The sequence below is a fragment of the Pseudophryne corroboree genome, chromosome 2 (assembly GCF_028390025.1).
Source record: "Pseudophryne corroboree isolate aPseCor3 chromosome 2, aPseCor3.hap2, whole genome shotgun sequence".
NCBI lineage: Eukaryota > Metazoa > Chordata > Amphibia > Anura > Myobatrachidae > Pseudophryne > Pseudophryne corroboree.
This window is the reverse complement of record NC_086445.1, coordinates 864,477,226-864,501,766: the sequence shown is the minus strand read 5'-3', so window position 1 is coordinate 864,501,766 and position 24,541 is coordinate 864,477,226. Positions and strand designations below refer to the sequence as shown.

General features: G+C 43.5%; 1 protein-coding gene across 1 annotated transcript in view; it reads left to right on the top strand.

Annotated features, from left to right (window-relative positions):
• Positions 1-20,018, top strand: part of PROCA1 (protein interacting with cyclin A1) — a 36,081-nt gene extending 16,063 nt beyond the window's left edge. The window contains exons 3-4 of the mRNA XM_063957379.1: positions 10,326-10,460; positions 18,863-20,018. Coding sequence (XP_063813449.1) covers positions 10,326-10,460; positions 18,863-19,553 — 826 coding nt within the window. The 3' untranslated portion in view covers positions 19,554-20,018. The remainder of the gene's footprint in view (positions 1-10,325; positions 10,461-18,862) is intronic.
• Positions 20,019-24,541: the final 4,523 nt, after the last annotated feature.

Here is a 24,541-nt window from a genome sequence, read left to right as displayed (position 1 = left end):
CCAAACCAATCTCTCAAGTAGCATTTTTCAAACCTTCCCCATATCGAAATAAATCTCAGGGTCCTGGATCTTCTGCCTCCGGGTCGGATATCCCGCCCACAACTTCATCGCCCATGATGGCACTATCCGCATCCCAAGATCCCCCTCCCTCTCCTCGCCTTGAAGATAGCGAAGCCTTAACGGTGGGCACCATGAAGCTATTGCTACACCAGTTTAAGGATGAGGTGGCATCCGAATTTCGCGCTATGCTGCAGTCTTGCCAGCGGTCCGTTGAGGAGCTGGGTGAGAGGACCGGACACTTGGAAACTAAGATGGGGGAGGTGGTAGGCTCGCATAATACCCTGATCGATTCCCATGATACTCTTGAAGGGGAAGTGGCGGCTCTGCGGGACAAAGTAGCGGACCTGGAAGACCGCTCCCGCAGAAATAATCTCAAGCTCCGAGGGGTACCAGAATCCGTATCTAATAGCAGCCTACATGACTATACAATCGAAATATTCAAGAAGCTGCTACCCTCCGCTACATCGGCAGATTTGATATTGGACCGTATCCACAGGGTCCCGAAGGCCCGCAGTGCTCCTGAAGGAGCGTCAAGAGATGTCCTGATGAGAGTCCACTTCTTCCACATCAAGGAATCCCTACTTAAAGCAGCCAGACCTACCTCAGATACGGCGAGTGCTATGGGCCGGCTTCAGCTTTTCGGAGACTTATCACACTACACCCTCACCAGGAGACGATCCTTTCAGCCTGTCACCATGGCCCTTAGGAAAGCTGGAATCGTATATAGGTGGGGTTTCCCCACGCGTCTATTGATTGCAAGAGAAGGATCCACGATAATAGTGTCTTCGGTCGACGACGGCATGAGACTCCTCCACAAATGGAATATAGCTGGAGACCAGGGGCCCGACTCTCCTGACCGCCGACTTCAGCCGGACTGGTCGACGGTTGGGAAGTAGGCCCTTATCACTGCAATGTTTTCCCTGCCATTGATATCCATTTATTAGACTAGTGTTGTTTCAGTATGATTGTACTGACCTTAGAGCTTATTACAGGTTGCATGCCTGGTTATTACAAGCTCTATATCCATTAGAATAATATATGGCAGGGTTGTTGAGTTGTTGGGGTTTCTTTTTTTCCCCTCTCTTGTTTCTCCTCAAAGGGCGAGATGAGTCCACGGGCTCCCGGACTGGGATGTATACTCTTTGCTGAGCCCTCATCATTATTATTAATATTGTTGTATTTACAGTGTTGCTCTGGGCCAATCCCAGGAACCTAGGACTCATTACTAATTTAACCCATTATTCCATTCCTAATGATACCCCGTTTATATGCCATGTGCGAGTGTAATTACTATTTGCAAGTTACTAATACTATGATTACTTGATTGCGGGTAGGTTGGCCACTAACCTCCCAAATTTGATTGGTGAGGCGCTGTATGTTTTGGCGCCTTACTATGACTTCGTCTCTACACGAAGTTAACTATCCTTGTTTTGTGTGCTTTATTTTTCTCCTTTCTCTTTTTGTCCTCCTTAGTATGTCTCCTCTTGTGTCTCCCCCCCCCTCCCCCCCAGGACTCTCTCCTCCTTACACATATGTTCAGGGAATTGTACCTATTGATCACATTTCTTTGTTTCAGCGAATGCTCCGCCTCTTGGTTAGTTTATTATGGTTAACTTGGTATCATTGAACGTTAAGGGATTGAACTCCCCACAGAAACGTAAACTGGCCTTATCCTCCTTCTATAAAATGAAGGCGAATGTGGTTGCTATTCAGGAAACCCACTTTAGGAAATTAGACCCCCCTAGACTCTATGACAATCACTTCCCTACCTGTTACATGGCAAATGGCCCCGTAAAAAAAGCTGGAGTGGCTATACTAATATCTAATAATTGCCAATTTACTCTGGAATCCCAAATTGTAGACCCCGAGGGAAGGTATTTAATATTAATCGGAAAGCTGGAAGATTCTGTTGTCACCCTGGCCTCTTGCTATGCTCCCAACTCTGGTCAACTCTCCTTCTGTAGGAATCTATTCTCCCTGATACAGAAGCACGCTAAAGGTGCAGTCATGTTATTGGGGGACTTTAATCTAGTGGTAGACCCCACGGTAGATAGATCTCTCCCCACCAGAAGTCCCTTAACTAAATCCAGAACTTCCCCAATTAATACCCTTGGACTTAGACAACTACTAGGAGAATACGAACTTTACGATGCGTGGAGAACTAAACACCCTACGGTTAGGGATTACTCCTTTTATTCACATGTCCACTCCTCATACTCTAGAATTGATCTCGTATTAACAGACAGTGGGTCACTACCGACTATTTTGAAAATAAACATACTACCGATGACATGGTCGGACCACTCTCCGATTAAGGTCGTGTGGAAGCTCGAGGCACGTAGAGTTATCCCGAGTCCTTGGAGACTGGGAAACTTCTTGTTGGGCAATCTGGAAGCGTCACTGGCCTTGCAACAAACCTTAAGGGTATTCCTAGAAACTAACAAACCTGAAGACACTTCAGTCTTTAATAATTGGTGCTCTTGTAAAGCTGTTATGCGGGGGGCTGCCATTCAGGCTGCTTCACGACTGAAACGTGCTCAAATTGCTGAACGAGCTGAAGCCGAGAGCGAAGTTGCCAAACTAGAAACAGTACATAAAGCTGACCCACTAAATAAATCTGCCTTTAAGCTTTTGCTGACCGCTAGGGAAAGGGTGAACATTTTTTCTCTGCGGGAAGTACAACGAAACCTAGCTAGACTAAATCAGAGATTCTATGTATTTGGAAATAAGGCAGGGCGTCTGTTGGCGAGGAAACTGAGAGGCAGGCGAGCAAAAGCCAGAATTCACTTTGTTTATTCTCCCACGGGTTCAAGGGTCTCTGATCCATATAGAATAGCAGATACGTTTGCAGAGTATTACTCCCGACTCTATAACTTACAGTCAGACCCTGATACCACCCAACCCTCTGAAGCTGAAATTCAGTCATTCCTAAAAAATTTATCCCTGCCGACACTGAGCTCCGAGACCTGCCTGTCCCTTAGCTCCCCCTGGACGATGTCTGAACTTGAGGCGGCTATTGATGGTCTTCCACGAGATAAGGCACCGGGCCCAGACGGTTTTCCATCTAATTTCTACAAAACTTACAAAGCAGACTTGACTCCAGTGTTATTGGCTGTCTTTAACGAAGCATCGGAAGCGGGGAGGCTCCCGAAAGAGATGCTTGAAGCAAGGATAGTGGCTATCCCTAAACCGGGGAAATCTCCCACATCTGTTCAAAATTACAGACCGATAGCTCTGTTGAATACAGACGTCAAACTTTTCGCTAAGTTAATTGCTAACCGTCTGTGCCCCTTACTGCCTACTCTTATAGCTGCTGACCAGGTGGGCTTCGTCCCGGGCAGGCAGGCCCCGGATAATACACGGAGAGCTTATAACGTCATTGAATACTGTAATGTTAATAGAACGCCCCTCCTGGTCCTATCATTAGACGCAGAAAAGGCGTTTGATAGGCTACACTGGGGGTACCTAAGATCAGTTATGGGTAAGTTTGGATTTCAGGGTAGGTTTCTAGATTCCATCTTTGCATTATATTCTACCCCCTCCGCCAAGGTATATGTTAATGGGTGTCTCTCCAGGGGTTTCGAAATTCTAAACGGCACTAGACAAGGGTGCCCTTTATCCCCCCTAATTTTCGCTTTGGCTATTGAGCCCCTGGCTGAGACTATTAGGACTGACACAGAAGTCTCGGGCCCTGAGATAGGGGGAATGAGTCATAAAATCAGTCTGTTCGCAGACGATATACTAGTTTGTTTGACAAACCCCGAATCCTCCCTTATAGGACTCCATGCCATATTAGATAGGTACTCCAGATTGTCATTTTATAAATTGAATACTTCCAAAACGGAAGCCCTACCACTCCATATTCAGCCACATATCCTGGCCTTACTCAAGGATAGATACAGATATGCTTGGCAGGTGAGATCTATTAAATACCTAGGTATACATCTATCTCTTGATAAGGACCTTTACGATTGTAACTACACACCTTTATTTGGCGCCATCGACAAATTGATTAAAGAATGGTCCCTACATGAAATCTCCTGGCTGGGGCGGGTCTCTGCAACCAAAATGGTACTACTTCCGAAACTCCTCTACCTATTCCGGGCCATCCCCCGCCATTTCCCTAAAGCTCTTAGTGTTAAGGCTAACAAAATGCTATCACACTTTATTTGGAAAGGAGCGAAACCAAGGATCTCTAGGCAGGTTCTTTCATTACCCAAGAGCTTTGGTGGGGTAGCTTACCCCAACCTAGATGCATATCACTCTGCATGCCTCCTTAGCCAAGCCCGAGATTGGTTTGCCGTTCATTCCCCCAAACCATGGGTTGTTATCGAAAAAGCCTTCTTAGGACAGATTAATATAACAGACCTATTTCTATTACCAACACAGAGTGTCCCGAAATGGTTAGGCCCTGGTGACGCGATTAGAAATACACTGAAGATATGGCACTCCGTGGTGGCATCTGACCCAACTATAAAACTACCTGCAGCAGACCTCTCTATCAGAACGGTCGCATGTAATGTCCCTGATCTTATTTTGGACACCTGGATCGACGCTGGAGTTGTGAGACTGAAAGACCTTTTTTTGAATAATAGCTTGATCCCGTTCTCCCAGCTTCAGTCACGGTTTGGGATTTCAAAACATGATTTTTTTAAGTACCTACAGGTACGTCATTGGCTCCAATCGTATGTAAACGAGATTAGAGACCCACTTCCCCTACCAGCCACTATGCTCTCCAGACTGACATCACCTGGCCATAGAGGTGGGATATCCAGATGGTACCAGTACATTGTCCTTTTGAATAAAAAAGGGAAATTGCCTGCGCAGTTGAAATGGGAGAGGGATCTCTCTTTGGTACTTCGAGAAGAAGAGTGGGATACAATTTCATCACTATGCTTTAAAATTTCTAAATGTCTCCAGCATTCAGAAATGTTCTATAAATTATGCAATAGGGCGTACTTCACCCCGCAGAGGCTTCACCAAATATGGCCCTCGACCTCCCAGTTATGCTGGAGAAAATGTGGTGGAGTGGGCTCCATTCTACATATCTTTTGGGATTGTCCAGTCCTGAGGCCTTTGTGGACGGAAGTATTCTCGCTCTTGGGGGAACTAGTGGGAGCTACAGTGCCACTGGATCCAATGTTGGCCCTATTTCACTACCCTTCTCACACCTTCCTCAGCAGTGACAGATATATCGTAGGACATGTCTTAATATCAGCTAAAGCGGCAATAGGCCAACTGTGGAAATCACAGTCCATACCCCACATTCAGACGGTTATTAATAATACCCATAAGCATTTTCTGTTTGAAACAGCGGGATGTGTATATTCTTCTTCCCCCTCTTCTATTTATATGAGATGGTTTAAATGGGGTGAACTCCGGGAGAGAAAAGGTCACTCTACAATTTTTAGTGACCCCATAGATACGGCAATACTACATCCTTCACAACCGGACGATGCCTAGTGGTGCAGAGGCCCCCCCCCTAGCTAGCTAAATAACTAACTAACTTTCCACTTATCTCTATGTTACAATACTGGAGTAAGGTGCACCCCTGTCACACATACTCGCCTCCCTTTAACCTACCCCCATGTGTCGATGTCTTGTTCTGTCTTCCCCTGTCTACTACTCTCTCTATTCTATTATTCTTAAGGTTAAAGTTACGATTGTTAGTTGTGAGAATTAATGAACACGATTAGAGAACTGAGTCTCTGGAATCAGAGCTAGTTTGTATGATTGTACCTACTGTAACTAGCTCAAAGCTGTATTCATTTTCTGACCTTTGATCGTGAACATTTATTTGATTTTTCTTCTCTGTACTTGGAAATTAATAAAATACTATTATTGAAAAAAAAGAAAGAGCGCTATATAAATAAAATTATTATTATTATTATTATTATTACTTCTACTGAGAAGCAGTAATCCTGCTTTAGACAGAAAGTAGAAGACACTGTAGTAATGTGGAGATAGGGTAAGTCTGCCCAGCACCTTACAGTGGAAGGGATCTCTCTTCTGGAGTGAATAATGAGCCCTTCTTTCTCCCTCATACACTGTCATCTACCATAGTTTCCTTGGCATCATCTCTTTATCCCACAAGCATAATGTTTTGCTACTGGTAAAAAAAAAAATTCTTAGTTGCAGGATTCCAATTTATGTCACCATTACCCACAAAAGAAACATTCAGACCTTCTATTTGTCTTGTAAGCCTCCTGCTCAGGTTGATAGAGTATATTATACCATTTAACTGGCATCAGTAACTTAATTCAAGGTTGACAATTCCACAATGCACAATAGAACAAAGTGGACATTTATGCCTGACTTTTGGATTAAAGTCCACCTCTAAACCAGGCCTTTTCTAATACAGCCAGAATCATATACTTTAACTTTGGTGTCACAATATCCAAATCCACAAATATGGTCTGTGAGAGAAATGGGCGGTCTGGTGGGTTGAAGATGTAATTCGCTATGAATTGCGCCATATCAATCCCCCTCCCCCTCGCAGCAAAGTGTCGCAAATCACAGCATTGTGCTGCAGTGGGTGGTGCCACAATGACGCAAAACAGTAAACCATGCCCTATCACCTGGACGTCTGCAAGTATACTATAAGAGAACATTGCCATTGTCTTTACTGCATATGACTTCTGTGTGTTTGAAGTGTGCCTGAAATGTGTGCAACTTCAAGGTGCAAAAATTCATTTGATGAAAAGTATAGTATGAAACCCAACCTCTGCTAGCTCAGTCTGTGCAAAAACCTTTTTTTTTTTTCAATGGAGTGGAAGTGGCTGTGTGCTCCTCAGCATATCAAGGACAGCCAAAAATGTGTCCTCTAAATATTGTAAATATAAATATGCTTATATCTCCTTCAGATTTATAATTCTATGCATACAGAACATTGTATCTATAATGAAAGCCAAACACTGAATCTCAGTAGGATATTTTGACAATCAAAGGTTGCTTTAATAATGAAAATGGATGGAGTTTTACTGTTGTGGTGTCCTTCACTACCATTTATCAATGGAACAGAATGTTTAAACACTGGAACAAGAAAAAACCCAAAGTCACAATCAGGAAGGACACTGTGAGGAGACAAAACAAACTTGACCTATTCTGTCCAGTATAAACTATATTGAATCCTTTGCATGTTCTTGGAAAACAAAATAAAGTTTCTTGTTTAAAAATAAATAAATAAATAATGGGTATAAGGTTACTAATGAAACAGTAAGCAGTAAACTGCAGTATACAATTGCTGAGTACTTGCATACATCAAGGTGAATAGCAAAACCTATGCAATATGCTGCATATACAAACAATATAAAATTATGGATTAAGTAAAAAGTGCAGATAAATGCAGCAAAACGCATTGCTACTTGCAAGGCAGGTGATAGAGTAAGCCAACATGATCCATGCACGCTTAGGGTATGTGTGACCGGCGGTCAGGAGACCGCTCGACAGCAGGATCCCGGCTGTCGGATGGCCGGCGAGTGGAATGAAGCCCCTTGCAGGCACGCTGCGCTCACCACAGGTTATATTTCCACTCTATGGGTATTGTGGACACCCACAAGTGGGAATAGTCCCTGTTGGTCGGCATGCCGACAATCGGGATTTTCAGATGCCCGGATCTCGGCATTGGTATTGTGACCGGTGGTCTCCGGACCACCAGTCACATAAACATAAGCCCTATGGACCCCACCCCAGAAAGTATAAAGTGTATTTTCTAATAAGAACAAATACATAAATAAATACAATCAATGGTATTAGACTTAATTGTCTTTATTGTATTGTTTTAGTCTGCCCTTGGGCAGTCAATTTTTTACAAGTAAAATGTGAAACAAACTTTAGAAGCAATGTGGAAGTTTACAGTGAGCAACTTTTCAACGCATACTGAATTAAAGCAGATTTCTAAATTAAGAAATTTACTTTTTACAATACATCCACACCTCTGGGTGCCTTCCCTCTATTGTAAAGGAGACCACAGGAGGAATTAGGATCTCACAAAGAAGGCCAGGTTCAGTATCAATTACCGGCGCTTCCCAGAATACCCTTATATGCAGAACTGAGCATTGCAGAGCAATGTCAGATCTGATCCCACCTCACCATGGCACAGCTTAATTTCTCTGACATAATTCCATTTTAGAATTGACGCGTGTTAACAACAGGTATGTTAAAACTGGACTATTTCCATGTCCACTTCAAAATGTATGACTTAATCCATGACAGTTCACCCGATGTAACCTGCTGTAATATCTTTCTACAGACTGCAGGTGGCATTGTTGCTATCTATAGAGAACTTTGGGCCTAATTCTGAGTTGATCGCAGCAGCAAATTTGTTAGCAGTTGGGCAAAACCAGGGGGGTAATTCCAAGTTGATCGCAGCAGGAACTTTGTTAGCAGTTGGGCAAAACCATGTGCACTGCAGGGGAGGCATATTTAACATGTGCAGAGAGAGTTAGATTTGGGTGGGGTGTGTTCAATCCGCAATCTAATTTGCAGTGTAAAAATAAAGCAGCCAGTATTTACTCTGCACAGAAACAAAATAACCCACCCAAATCTAACTCTTTCTGCACATGTTATATCTGCCTCCCCTGCAGTGCACATGGTTTTGCCCAACTGCTAACAAAATTCCTGCTGCGATCAACTTGGAATTACCCCCCATGTGCACTGCAGGGGGGGGGGGGGGGGGCAGATATAACGTGCAGAGAGAGTTAGATTTGGGTGGGGTGTATTCTAACTGAAATCTAAATTGCAGTGTAAAAATAAAGCAGACAGTATTTACCCTGCACAAAAACAAAATAATTCACCCAAATCGAACTCTCTCTGCAAATGTTATATCTGCCCCCCCCCCCTGCAGTGCACATGGTTTTGCCCAACTGCTAACAAACTTGCTGCTGCGATCAACTCAGAATTACCCCCTTTATTACTGTTAAACTTACAAAGCAGGATTACTTAACTAGTTTTAATAAAGGTCCACATAACTGGAGTTGTTGCCATCACGCCATGGTCCAACCTCAACAACAAAAAGAGCTTGTCCAGTTCACTAAAGTCCTTGCTATTCATTATTCTCCCCTTTCCCACTGTACGGTGAACTTATGTGGCGTAGTACAGGGTAGAAATACTAATAGTTGTTACCATCAGATCACAATTTCTAGAGACATATTGCTGCTGTGCAGGTGCACAAAAGCATCATGCAGACCTTTGGGGGTCATTCCGAGTTGATCGCTAGCTGCATTTGTTCGCTGTGCAGCGATGAGGCAAAAAAAAAGACACTTCTGCGCATGCGTATGCAGCGCAATGTGCATGCGCAACATACTATTACAACGAACTATGTAGTTTCACACAGGGTCTAGCGAAGCTTTTCAGTCGCACTGCTGACCGCAGAGTGATTGACATGAAGTGGGCGTTTCTGGGTATCAACTGACAGTTTTCAGGGAGTTCTTAAAAATGCAGGCGTGCCAGGAAAAACGCAGGCGTGGCTGGACGAACGCAGGGCGTGTTTGTGACGTCAAAATAGGAACTGAATAGTCTGAAGTGATCGCAAGCGTTGAGTAGGTTTAGAGCTAAAAATTTGTAGCCGCTCTGCAATCCTTTCGTTCGCACTTCTGCTAAGCTAAAATACACTCCCAGTGGGCGGCGGCATAGCGTTTGCACGGCTGCTAAAAACTGCTAGCGAGCGATCAACTCGGAATGACCCCCTTTGTCCACAATGACAAGGTTTATAATGTAATTTTTTGTATTTTAAACATGCAGCTTTAATAAAGATTTTCTTACAATGGCCAGAGAATAAAGCTGACCGTGCATAAGCCTAAGCATTCAGCAGCAATATCAATGCCCAATTTGGGGACACACAAATATTTAATACCTTGTACTACTCAAAATAAGCAATTATTGATGGCCAGTGGGTATGCGTTTAACATACCGCCCGTAGGGATCCCGCTGTCTCAATACCGACGCTGGGATCTTGACAGGGGTACTATACCACCGCCGGAATACCAGCGAAGTAGGTGATTCCCCCACTGTAGGTGTCCACGACACCCACAGAGGGAGAATAGAACCTGTGGTGAGCAAAGCTTGCCACCGAGCCCGCAGCGTGGCGAGCGCAGCATTCTGGTGTACGGGATGTCGATTTCGGTAAACTGACATTCGGCATCCCATGTGGCTGCATCACATACCGATCCCGTGTTGTACAGAAGCTGATATTATACTATTATATAGCAAAGTACCATAATTCTTGCATTACTGTGTTACCGATTGCCATTCTGCTTTGTCCCTAGGTTTAAGGAGTGCTTGAGAAAAGTGAATGACACAGTTTCCCGTGTGGTGGGTCAGGCTTTCTTTAATGTGATCCAGGTGCAGTGCTTTGATTTGACATATAAGGAGCAGTGTGTGGAGAGACATTGGTATGGATGGTAAGTAACAGAGAGGCAGTTCTCATAAATTGATTGCATTGTAATGCCTTTGCCATCACCAAACACAGCTGAGGCCTATATTATTCTGGAAAATATAAAGCATTGATTCACTAGAAACCAGTGGGCAGACCATAATTTATTGTTTCTCAACTCCAATCTCAGGGAACCCTACCAGTGCATGTTTTCTATACTCCATTCTAGAGCACAGGTGTATTCATTACTAACTGCCACCTTAAATGATACACAAGAAATTCTAATTATTTCACTTTTAACCCTGTGAGAAGATCTGGAAAACATGCACTGTCAGGGTAACCTAAGAACTGGAGTTTAGAAACACTGACATAATTATTACTCACGTGGCACTGGTTCCGTAAGGCTGAGGTTTTACAAATAATACAGATGACTGCTTTCATTGTGGACAGGGTACAAATGCCATTTAGAAGGCAAATTCCATATATATGTTAAAGTAGCAAATTATACTTACCGATAATTTCATTTCTTCGAGATACTCCATGGCAGACATTTCTCTGGGATTTTATCCCTACCCCTAGGTTTTAGACAGGAAGTTTTTTCTTTTTTAGGCTCCGCTCCTCTGGGAATATAGGTCCGACCGCCCCTGGCTTCCCCAGTCTTTTGAGTGTCTCCTTGACAGAGCCTAAGAAAAAACAAAGATATATCGAGGTGGGAAAATAGTAGGCTGCCATGGAGTATCTCGAAGAAATGAAATTATCGGTAAGTATCATTTGCTACTTTCTTCTACGCTACTCCATGGCAGCCATTACTTTGGGATATACCAAAGCATCCTAGTAGGGAGGGAAATAAACCACACAGAGCCCAAATGATGCTTAAAGTAAATTTTTATGCAAATGGCAAAAAAGGTTAGAAGAGCCGTCCCGTGCGCAAAACAGCTGCTAGTCAGTGTAACACTTCTAGAGGTATCCCTTTTAACCTCCACCAAGACAAACAGAAGCAAACAACAGATTGAAGTAAACACTTAACCAGCGCTTTTCCAGAATTCCATATGTTGGCTCATTCGCATTAACCCTTTCTCGTTTTCAGGGTATATCAGATATGCAAAGAGAAAAAGGAAGGAATATAGTGTAACATTGTTTTAATTAACACAAAATGGACAAAATGAACAAACAATAATCAAAATTGATTCTGGGGTGAATCACAAAATGCAGTGTATGGCATACAAGCTCCTTTTTAAGGAGGTAGGCTTATTAAACCACGGGTAATTACCGGATCGGATTGAACTGGGTTTTAAGCAGTTCAAAAGACGCTCAGAACATAGGATCGCATGGTATCCCTCCTTGCAAATTGTCCCGGCTTCCAGCAATGTTCCTGTGAATCCCGAATTGAATCGCCACCTCCTCCACCAACGCGTTTCTCCCCCTCTGCTGGGGTCTTTATCAAGGTGTGAGTATCTACCTTATAAAGGAGCTTGTATACCATACACTGCATTTTGTGATTCACCCCAGAATCAATTTTGATCATTGTTTGTTCATTTTGTCCATTTTGTGTTAATTAAAACAATGTTACACTATATTCCTTCCTTTTTCTCTTTGCATATCTGATATACCCTGAAAACGAGAAAGGGTTAATGCGAATGAGCCAACATATGGAATTCTGGAAAAGCGCTGGTTAAGTGTTTACTTCAATCTGTTGTTTGCTAAATTTTTATGCAGTTGCTTCCTTCAGTACTGCTTCTCCAAAGTGACCACCAGAGACATCTAAGCCATAGTGTCTTGTGAATGTATGGATGGACGACCATGTTGCCGCCGTACATATCTCTTTTATCGACACCTGCGCTCTTCTTGCCCAAGATGTAGCCACAGCCCTCGTAGAGTGTGCCTTGATGTGGTCTGGAACTGGTCGGCCATTTTCTTGATAGGCGAACGCAATCAATTCCGTAATCCATCTAGCAATCGTGCTTTTAGAAGGTGATTCACCTTTTTTGACTCCAGAGTGTAAAACAAACAAATGTTTAACTTTCCGGAAGTCCTTCACTCTCTCTAAGTATATGGAGACTGCCCGCAAGACATCCAGCATATGCAACCTCTCTTCGTAATCATCCGTTGGGTATGGAAAGAAAGATGATAGAATGATCTCTTGGCTCATATGGCAGTTTGAAACTACCTTTGGCAGAAATTCTGGATTATTCTTTAATATTATTTTATCTGGAAGAATATTCAAGTAGGGCTCCTCAGCCCAGAGAGCCTGTAGTTCTCCAACCCTTCTCGCTGAAGTTATTGCTGTGAGGAAAACTACCTTCCAGGTTAGCATTTTTAAAGAGATTTCCCGCAGAGGTTCGAATGGCGAATCCATCAGCGTATTCAGAACAAGGTTCAGATCCCAGGTTGGTATAACTGATCTGACTCTAGGACGTTCCCTCTTGATGGCTTGACAAAATCTCTGCACCAGGTTATCCTCCGACAGCTTTCTATCCAGCAATATACTTAAGGCTGATATTTGCACCTTGATGGTTGACACTGCGAAACCCATCTGAAAACCTTCGCTTAGAAATTGCAGTACCTGCGGGACTTCAACCTTAGAGATTTCTGCGTCATTCCCTAACCAATCGCCAAACTCCCTCCATACCCTATAATAGGACTTTGAAGAGATATTCTTCCTTGCCTTCATAAGTAAGGTAACAACCTGCTCTGAAAGGCCTTTACTTCTCAGGATTGACCGCTCAACTTCCACGCCGTCAAATGAAGACTCTGTGGGTTCGGATGACAGATTGGTCCCTGTCGCAGTAATTCTGGTTCTACTGGTAAGGTCCTCCATGGACCCAGTATCGCCATTCTGAGGACTGTGGGAAACCACACTCTGTTTCGCCAATGAGGTAGAACTATTATAACTACCGCCTTCTCCTCGTAGAACTCGAGGTATCATTGGTAGTGGAGGGAACACATAACTGAGGCTGAAGTTCCATCTCTGGGAGAGAGCATCTGTCCCGCTGGAATTTGGGGATTGGTACCTTGAAAAGAAATGTTTCACTTTCGTATTCTGAGACGTGGCCATCAGGTCCACCTGAGGGTACCCAAACCTCTGTGTTATTAAGTGGAACACTTGAGGATTTAGCTCCCATTCTCCCGGTAATACATTGTGTCTGCTCAGGTAATCCGCCACTAAGTTGGATTCCCCTGGGACATGAAGGGCTGTTATGGACTTTAGGTTTTGTTCTGCCCAATCCAAAATCTTTGCTACTTCCACCCATAGATCTCGACTTCTGGTGCCTCCTTGTCGATTTAAATATGCCACGACTGTCACATTGTCCGAGAATACTCTCAGATGAGACTGCACCAACAGCGTCTGAAAACAACGTATCGAGCTCCACACTGCCCTCATTTCTCGCTTGTTGGAAGACATGAGTTTTTCTTGGGTGGACCATAACCCCTGACAGGTGTGATTTAACAGATGACCTCCCCAACCTGTGGCACTTGCATCTGTTGTCAAGACAGCGTACTTGGGCTGCACTAAGGACATTGACCTCTGGCTTAGGCTCTGGTCTATCCACCAGGGACTTTTTTGCTCCTAGAGTGAGGATTATCTTGTGGTCTAGGTCTCTGCCTATACGGACCGCTCTGATTATGTCCCACTGGAATGTTCTCATTTTCCACCTGGCCCAGGGTACTACTTCTATCGTAGAAGACAACATCCCCACAAGACGCAGGCCTAGGCGGAGTGAAATGCTGTCCTCTACCTGAACTAGAGACAAGAGATCTTGAATTGTTTTGCATCGGTCTTTCGACAACGCCACCGTGTACTTCTTTGAATCTATCCGAACTCCTAGGAACTGTATGTTCTGAGTTGGATCTAACATGCACTTCTTCCAGTTCACTAGCCAACCATGAGCTTGAAGAATCTGAAGAGTCTTCTGTACCGCTGCTATTAGAGTCGCTTTCGTACTTACACAGATCAGCAAGTCGTCCAGGTACGGCCACAATGCTATGCCCGTCACTCTCATATGTGCCACTAGAGCTAGGAGAACTTTCGTGAAAACTCTTGGTGAGGAAAACAGGCCGAACAGCAGGCAGGTGAATTGAAGATGTTTTCCAAGGACGTAAAACCTTAGGAATCTCCGGTCGTCCTCGTGAATTGGCACGTGAAAGTAGGTGTCTTTCAGATCTATAGAGGCCATAAAGTCTCCCTGCTTTATCCCTAATAATATGGTTTTCAGCGTCTCCATGTGAAACCGTTTCTTTATAAGGAATTTGTTTAATCTTCTTAAATCCAGAATTGCCCTGAATTCTCCCGATGGTTTCTGAATCAAGAACATCCTGGAATAAAAACCTCTTCTCTCCTCTGCCACTGGTACCTTTTCGACTGCATGTGCTTTGATAAGGTTTTTTATAATATCTTGAAAAGCTATTATCTGTTCTTCTGACGTTAGAATCTTTGATCTTACAAAGTTCCGTCCCGTTGGCTTCTTTATAAATTCTATATGATAACCCTGGGAGATTATCTTTAATACCCAGGCGTCCTGAGTTGACTCTTGCCATTAATCTGCCTCCTACTGGCGCAGCACTCTGGGGCATCATATAGTCAGAATTTTCTATTGCCTCTTCTGCCAGACTGACGAAAGGACGGTCTGGTAGTTGTTGGAGTGTATCTACCATACTGTCTACCTGGCCTGTATGACCTGGCCTCCTTAAACTGCTGCTTAGGTGAAGAAGCTCTAAACCTTGATTTTCTATCATATGGCAGCTTCGCGGATTTACCGCCTGACATGACATTGATTATAGATTCTAGCTTACTTCCGAAAAGGCGAGAGCATTCATAAGGAAGAGCTACCAATCTGTTTTTTGAGTGGACGTCTGCCGTCCAGGTACGCAACCACAGTGACCTTCTAGCTGCTACACCTGCTGCTAAGGATTTTGCCGCATATTCGACCACCTCAAGAGAGGCCTCACACAGGTATTCCATCGCCTTCATTATCATAGCCAGGTCTTTCTGCAGGTGATGTCTGGATACCTGATCCTCCAAATCACGGTTCAGATTGTTCCCCCACAATCTCAGGGTTCTGGTTGTTGACGCCATCGCTACCCCAGCCTTTAGCGTCACCACTGATGCTTTATGGATCTTTTTCAAGGAACTCTCAACCTTCTTGTCATTGCATCTTTAAGCACCGCACCGTCTTCCAACAGGATAGTGGTCTTGGAAACAACTTCTGCTACTGCAGCATCCACTTTAGGTAATTCACACCATTTAATGAACTCCTCATCCTGTACCGAGAACATATGATCCAACCTTTTCATATAATTGAGACGCTTATCTGCACTCTGCCACTGTACTGACATAATTTCCTTCAGTACTTTATGCACTGGAAAACATCGGTTTTTCTTAATCCTATCTTCAAATAAAGGATCCTGAGCATCATCCTCCTGTGCTTCATCCTTAATATTTAAAGCTCTATACATATGCTTAAGTAAGCTATCTGCTATGTCTAAATTAAATGATCTATCTGGCTCCTGAGCCTCCTCAGACTCTGCCGGAGAGGGACTATCAGCATAGTCCAATACAACGAGACTATCCGAATCATCTGCAGCGTCCATACTTGTCTGTGACCTGGACCTTTTAGCCCCCTGAAGCTCCTTTAATTCATCCTTTGTTAAGAATGATTTTTTCATCCATTCCATAAGATCTTGAATTTGCCTAGATTGGTCCTGGGATGCTTCACAATCATCACACAATTTGCTATGTTTATCCCCAAAAAAGCTCTTTTTACATCCAGAACAAGCCAAATGATGCTTCTTTTTACATGTTCTCTTCCTGGGAATTTCAGACACACTGCAACCAAAGCAAAACAGTATCCTAAGCACCCTAACTACATGACATAATCAGTGCCCTAAATAAGACTGCTTACCATTCCTGGGCACATGTAAGCGTAGAGGGAGACATCTCTTTATCCATGGTTTCTATAATCCTCCTGCAGACTTCTCCTTTAAGTGCAGCAGTGTCCCTTATACTTGGACACTTAATCTCACTCTCAGCGGTGGACCGCGCCATCTTAGCCGCCTTTACACTCCTGTTGCCGGCTGGCGCATGCGCAGACCGACCCGCGAGGTCTTCCGGGATTCGGCCGCGCACTTCCGCCCGCCGCATCCAGCGCTGCTTCCGCCCTCCAGGCTCCAGCGTCTCGGCGGTCACTAGCGGCAATGGGAGCCGGAGGCACCTCTTCACAGAGAGCCATACTCAGCAATATCCCGGCGGCGGCGGGCGACGTTTGAACTCTTACAGGCAGCAATACACTGTTTCTCCATACAGGTAACATCAGCACAGTGGTGGGCGGACATTTCTACTGCCACAGGCAGTAACATAGTTGCTCCTCACATCAATAGTGATAGCATGCAGCATTTGTACTGCCACAGGCAGTAATTATAATGCTCTTCCATGCTTACTCCGGGATCCAAACCCCTTCCAGCCGCGGCTCACAGAGGCGCATTAGACCGGGAAAATCCTGGTAAGCCTCATATTTATAAAAACAACAAACGACTACTCTGTCACTACCTTAGGAGACAGGAAAAAAGAAGCCAGGGGCAGTCGGACCTATATTCCCAGAGGGGCGGAGCCTAAAAAAGAAAAAACTTCCTGTCTAAAACCTAGGATAAAATCCCAGAGTAATGGCTGCCATGGAGTAGCGTAGAAGAAATACTGTTATACTGGCAGCAGGCGGAAAACCCTTTAGTCAGTGTATGATTTGCAAAAAAAAAAAAAAATGTTTCCTTTATATTTAAAAAGGGTTATTCAGTATTTAAAATCTACCAATGCAAAATCAGGATAATCAATCTATTGAATTTGTCTAAGATAAATTTAAATTAATTTGACATGTAATAGAGGATGGACACAATGAATGTTATGAGCCACGGCTGTGGCTCATTCCTGTTTTGCAGTTTTGTTCTGTATTTCATGTTATACTTCTGTTTATGTTCCCCGTGGGTGTCATGGGGTGCTCGGAGCTCACCCTTAAGGAGGGGATACTGTTATGAACCACAGGTAGTGGTTCATTCCTATTTTATGTTTATTTAGTTGTCTTGCATGCCAGGATTTCCCATTGCTCTGTTTTGGATTACTCTTGTCTGCTGCCGCTGGTGAGTCTGTGCAATTGCAGCTTGTTCCCATGTGTTCAGCCTCATCTGGCTGCTGATTGCATCTTGTCAGCTTAGTCGTGCAGCAGGCCAGCTGCAAGAGATAATTAATTAGGCCTCTCTGATATATGCTGGCTCACTGCAGTTAGCAGATGCTGATGATATTCCTTGGTTTGCAGTCTGCTTTAAGTTTGAGCTGGTTCCTGTCAGCCCCTGTGTGGATTCCTGTGTCAGTCCCTGTGTGGATTCCTGTGTCAGTCCCTGTGTCTGATCCCGTGTCCTACCCTGAGTTCCAGTGGATTCTGCCTGTCCTCCAGTTCTGAAAGTCGGTGTCGGCAGCTTCCTGTTTGCCTATGTCAGTTGCAGAAAGTATCCAGTCCTGCTCAAGCCGGTTGTTCCTGTCCTCAGTGGTCCTGTACTCAGCGATTTGTCATCTTTTCCTGGAGTCTGACTGAGCACCTTTAACATCCTGTGGTGTTCGTGAGTCACGGCGCAGCCGTGTGTTGCGGCTTGTCCGCTTACTGTTTATTATTTAGTATATTTGTGTCCTGGAGCTTTTGCGGAGGATTCCGCTCTCCCTGATCCACTCTGGTATCCAGCGGTGCTGGATAGGAGTAACGGATCAGTGGATCTTTGGTTGTCCTTTTCCCTGGCGGCTAGTCCGCACATACCTTTTTGATTTAGTTAGTTAGCTTGTAACCCTTGGCCTGGTTGCTTAGTCAGAGGGCCCCTTGTTATCACCCTGTCTCGGATTTCCCTTTGTCTCCCATTAAGACCTGAGGGGGCATCGGGGTTGGGCAGACATAATCCGCCCTTCGAACGCGGCTGCCATGGGCTCAAGCAACCACAGTCTCGCAGGGGATTTCTGATAACACGGGCGAGACAACGGAGTTAGGGCGCCAGGGGTTACTAGGCTTTCCTGCTCCCACAACCAGCATATCTTCCCAGTACTCTGACCTCAGCCATACGATCTCCTCTGGTCTGGAGTACGGGAATCATAACAATGAAGCTTGATAAGCCACAGGAAGTCAGAACTGTACTGAGATACAGTGGGATGTTTGTTGGGAAGGAATGTTCATAGTCTAAACTTCAGATAGATATTCCTGCATAATACTGTATGAAAGAGATTCATAGTAAAAATTGAAATGATGACATCTTATCTTACCATTTATACAAAAATATCACTTATAGAAAAGTAAACATTAATATGATTTGTGTATAATGCTCGTTAGTAATAACACCAATGCAGATATTATAGCATACAGTTTTATCTTTTCAACATTATTTTTTGACCCATATTTTCTTCAGGTGTAAGAAGTACAAAAATGAATCTGTTGCTGTTCCCAGAGAGTCTGGACTTTATGATTATGGGGGAAATATCATTGATCAGCCCGCAAATCCACTGGACAGACATCAGACCCAACCACTACCTGTGGAGCTGTCATCAGAGCCACCCACTATAGGACAAGTAATACAGGCCACTGAAGATCTTCTGAAGATTATGGTGGCAGTTAGTCCAAGCACCTCACCTGATCAGTACAAGGTAGAAACCACCATGAAGAAGAAAGACAAAACAAAAAAGAAAGGAAGGAAACATAAAAAGGGAAAGGGACTCAAAGGAAAAAGGAAGAACCAGTCCAAAAAGGAAACCATCAAATCTCCCAACAAAGAAATTTTGGGGGAAAATATGGTCAAGAAAGAAGTGGGAATACTGGATAACCACCCACTAGACTCTGTATTGGACATAGGACATAAACAAGATCCTTTCAATGATATCCTGAATGATGAACCAGTTAGGAATGCAGATGCCACAACACCTGCTACTAGTTCACCCACCTACAAGTTTGAGGAATTCAAAGCTATGATGACATCACTCCCACCGGAATCTAGACCTTGTATCGAGAGGCCTCAGAAGAAGAACAGGCAGGAGAGAAAGGGGAAACGACAAAGGAAGAAGAAACCCAAGACAGCATCCTGTGTTTCAACAGGCATTGAGTGAACCAAAAAATCTTCTTCCACACTGCAATGTAAATCTCTGTTCAGTTTTGTTGCTGGAGTTAAGGTGCAAAGATATAACGTACAAATGTAATGACATTAACTACTCTGCTGCTAAACAGTATTTCAACAATCAATGTAGCCATAATGTACTTTCATACATCTCAAGACCATTCAGTATAAATTTGCTTCTTGTATATGATAACCATAAATGAAGATTATGGCATTGAGCTGGGGCTGCTATTTGTGATTCCTGTATCAGAAGGGGATATTGGGTAGTGGGAGGGTATTGGGTCAGTCTATTCACCGATTGACGTCACAGGGAAGTTGCTATAGGATTTTGTATATAAGATCAGGCCAACCACTTCCAGATATATTACCATTATTTGGTACTATCTATAGTAACTCAAAATGGTGTTTTATAAAATCTGAAAATAAAACTAACATGATGTATTTTTTCAAAGATAAATTCATCTGCTTTTTATTGTCAAAGCCAGAGAAAGAATTATGGAATAACAAACTTTTCATATTAAAATGTTTATATTAATAGTAAAATACAAGCTGATGGTACGTAAAATTTGGAACACTCTCAAATGCAGGCCTGCACAAGTAACAGAAAAAAGAAGACTGTGCTAAATAGTAAATTTGTATAGTACAATATGAGAGAGCAAATAAATATCTCTAATAAAACAATTTATTACACAATTAATAACACATTGTAATAAACATTCATGTCACATTAAATTAAAAATTGCAAATTCATGCAGTGAATTGATAAATTGTTACCTTCCATGTGCGTCTGCAGCAAAGGATTTACGCAGGAATAGTCCGTTCCTATTAGCACCCCTGTAGCAAATGATAAAGTCCAATGCAATAGTTACCCAGCTTGGGTGGGAGTCCAGTGGAGGAGTACTGTGATTTTGACCGTTAGAGGTTGATTTGCTTCAAATGTCCCTTAATGATGGGCTCCTCATGCAGTACAGTCTGAAGCCTCCTAATCCAAGCTGTTACTGGGCTCCTCTTAAGATGCGATGGATAGTGATGTCCAGGGGTTGGTTCGGGTCCTTTCTCCGGCACACTTGTAGCTTGGTAACACAGGCACCTGACCGGTTTCACTGCACCCCAAATGGCAGCTTTGATACAGGCCTGCACAAGTATCTGCAAAAGGTTATAGCTAGGGACAAGAGGCCTTGGAGTAAAACCTGGGAGCGCACAAGAATTCTGCCTGGTTTGATTTTTGTATAAATGATCCATGGGTACCTGTCTTGATTCATTCCTTTCTATAATTATACTAATTATAGCTATTTTCTTTGTAATCCCTTGTGGCCATTTAGATGATTTCTTATAGCACAGGTTTTCTTTGATCAGTCTATGAACGCTGCTTGTACCGACATCTTGCTAACGACGGGAAAAAGTAACTATTTTGACTGACACTTACTGTAAACCACAATGACCACTGTGGACCTGCAGTCAGGGGTGTAGAGAGCCATGCCGGGCCCCGTTAAAGGGTGGGGGTGTGGCTTAATAAAGTGGGTGTGACTATGTCCTTAGTATAATTTGTACCCCCCTCCCTCGTTGCCTGCAGTCAATCTCCTGATACACTTTATCAGCATTTTATCTGGCAAAGTCACGGTTACATAGAAAGTGCCTGAATATTACAAACACCTGGTGGTCCCCATATGCAGAGCACTACCTTACTTCTAATCACCTCTCTAACCGGAGGACAGCTAAGCCACTTTAGTGGTTGCACCGATGAATACAAACTCCTTTTATAACTATGGTTCCCACCTCAGACAATCCCTGTGGTCTCTCTCTCACGCTTTATAGTACAGGATTCTCCTGAGCTCCTATCTAGTGAAAACCACTCTCTGTGAACAGAACTCATGTCAGTCTGAATCTTGTCTGTACTTGCAGGTTCTCTCACACACTGGATGCTCTACTATGCTGTGTGTCTGTCTCTCTAGAACAGCGATGGGGAACCTGCGTCCCTCCAGCTGTTGTTGAACTACACATCCCAGCATGCCCTGTAACAGTTTTAGCATGGCCAAATAGCAAAACTGTAGCAAGGCATGCTGGTATGCATAGTTCAACAACAGCTGAAGGGCCAAAGGTTCCCCACCCCTGCTCTAAAAACTGTGCTAGTTGTCTCTCTTGTTGGAGCCTTCATTTCTCCCTTTCGCAAAAAAAAAATATATATATTTTTCAATGTCTTTTCCTCTTGTACAGTTTTTTTTTCTAAACACACTTTTATAAGTTTGTACCTCACTTTTTTTACTTCAATATACTTTTGCTTAAAGCCACACATTTTTTCCCCAATTTCATTACCCTTCATACGCCACTCATATTTTCATACTAAGACAGGTATTTAGCACCACACTTAAACACTGACCGCAAATCTTTCTAAAACTATTGCGGTCATTCCGAGTTGTTCGCTCGTTGCCGATTTTCGCTATACTGCGATTAGTCGCTTACTGCGCATGCGCAAGGTTCGCAGAGCGCATGCGCTTAGTTATTTTACACAAAAGTTTGGTATTTTACTCACGGCATAACAAAGCTTTTTCATAGTTCTGCTGATCGTAGTGTGATTGACAGGAAGTGGGTGTTTCTGGGCGGAAACTGGCCGTTTTCTGGGAATGTGCGAAAAAACGCTGGCGTTTCTGGGAAAAACGCGGGAGTGTCTGAAGAAACGGGGGAGTGTCTGGGCGAACGCTGGGTGTGTTTGTGACGTCAAACCAGGAACGAAACTGACTGAACTGATCGCAATTGCTGAGTAAGTCTGGAGCTACTCAGAAACTGCTAAGAAATTTCTATTCGCAATTCTGCTAATCTTTCGTTCGCAATTCTGCTAAGCTAAGATACACTCCCAGAGGGCAGCTTAGCGTGTGCAATGCTGCTAAAAGCAGCTAGCGAGCGAACAACTCGGAATGAGGGCCTATCTTTTTAAGAAATCTTTCTCTGAATTATCACTGTGCAACTCAGCACATTGTACAGGATTACACTCCATCATAACACATAGAAAAAACATTAAACTTAAAGGTGCATACACACGGTGCGGTTCTGGCTAATTGCCGATTTTGACTTTGTGATTTCCCTTGAACTCCCCGGAGCCCAGAACCACCAATATTAACTGTACACACTGTGCGATTTTGACTATATACAATTTTGACTATATTGTTTACAATCTAGTTTCTAGTATAGTCAAAATTGCCTTGCCTGCACAGTCTATTTTTTCTTGTGATGCCGACCCCGCGGGAGCGCGCATCGGTATCGCAAGCTGTATATGCACAGTGGGATATGTGCTAACCTTTCTTACGATTTTGACTTATTATTATTTATTATTTTATTTACCAGTAATTTATATAGCGAGCACATATTCCACAACTCTTTACAGAGAACATACTTGCTTTATTTGTAGTCTGCAGACTGCAGTCCTGGTTTGGTGTCTAGACACAAGCAGACTTGAGGGGAGGCACTCAATATCCCGGCGCTGGGAATCCGACCACCGGGATACCGACAACTATTCTCCCTCTTGGGGTGTCGACACCCCTGGTGGGAGAATAAATAGCTCCGCGCGCCACAGTGCCCGCAGCGTGGAAAGCGCAGCATGGCGATGGCAGTGAGCCTGCAAGGGGCTGTTTTGCGCTCACCCCGCTGCTGGCATTCCGGCGGTCGGGATCCCGGCACTGGTATGCTGGGTGCCGGGATAATGAGCGCTGGTATATCATAGTACACCCAGACTTCAGTGCCGATATACACACTTAAGGGTAAATTTACTGAGCAGCGGCTTCTCAGCATGTTCAACCAAGAACTGTGAAATGGTAATGATAATAAAAGGACAACATGATGTGATGCCATGTTTTGCTTTTAATATTTTTGCTGTTTTTCATTTGTAGGTTGAGCATGCAGAGAATTGGTGACTCATTATTCAGTAAGCAGTCAGTGATCACATCACATGTTATGAGTAAGCTACATATACTATAGGTATACACATTTACGTTTTTTGTCTATACAAAATATGACCATAAAGAAAAGGTAGGTAGAGAAGACAATTGAAATATACATAACTTTGGGAGGAGATAAGCGGTTGAGATTGGCTAATGCCAGACTTGAACTATTCGGATAATAAATGGAGTGAACGTTTCTGGATAGAGAATACAGAGAGGCAGGAGTGTATCTAGGGTTCTAAGTGCTCCTTTCTCCTTACTTCTGTAATAATTACACTCAATGAAACACTATAGTACAGGCCTTCTGCCAGAGCTGCTCCACTGCCTGTCATACTATATATTAACTATATATACTATATATTACCGACGCCGGAATCCCAAGTGTTGGAAAGCCAGACAATCGGTATGCCGACTAACAGGGACTATTCCCACTTGTGGGAATTCCCACAGAGTGGGAATAGAATGATAATTTACTGTATTATCTTAGACCGCAAAGCTATACCTCTAAATACACTTTTACCGTTGAGCCGCTATGGCCGCTAGACTACATGCACGTGCTACGCACTTTGTACGCTATTTGCGTACAGAGTCCTGCACGTGGTACGCACTTGGCGTACACACGCAGCGCTAAGTGTACGGAGTACACACAGCGAGCGCACACACAATTGATAACCTTTAAACCTTGTTAATGATACAATGTAATGATATGCTTACACTTTAAACCCTTAACAGCAAAGTACTGTAATTATGTAATACCTTTAAACCTTAAGTAGCGCTGGCGATACAAAGTACCCGCAGTGCGTACACCTTATCAATGCTTATACACCTTATACAGATAAATCTACTTTAAAAGCCCATGCAGGAAAGTGAAAACACAACACTGGTTTGTAGTTGCAACCACAGGGTTCTAAGGCCTCCGTGGATTAATTCCAAAAGGTAAAAACAATACAAATCATACACTACAGGCTAACAAGCAATTATAAACAGAATAATGGCTACAGAGAATATACATACGTGAGAATGTTCGTAAGCGCAACCCGGCTCGGTC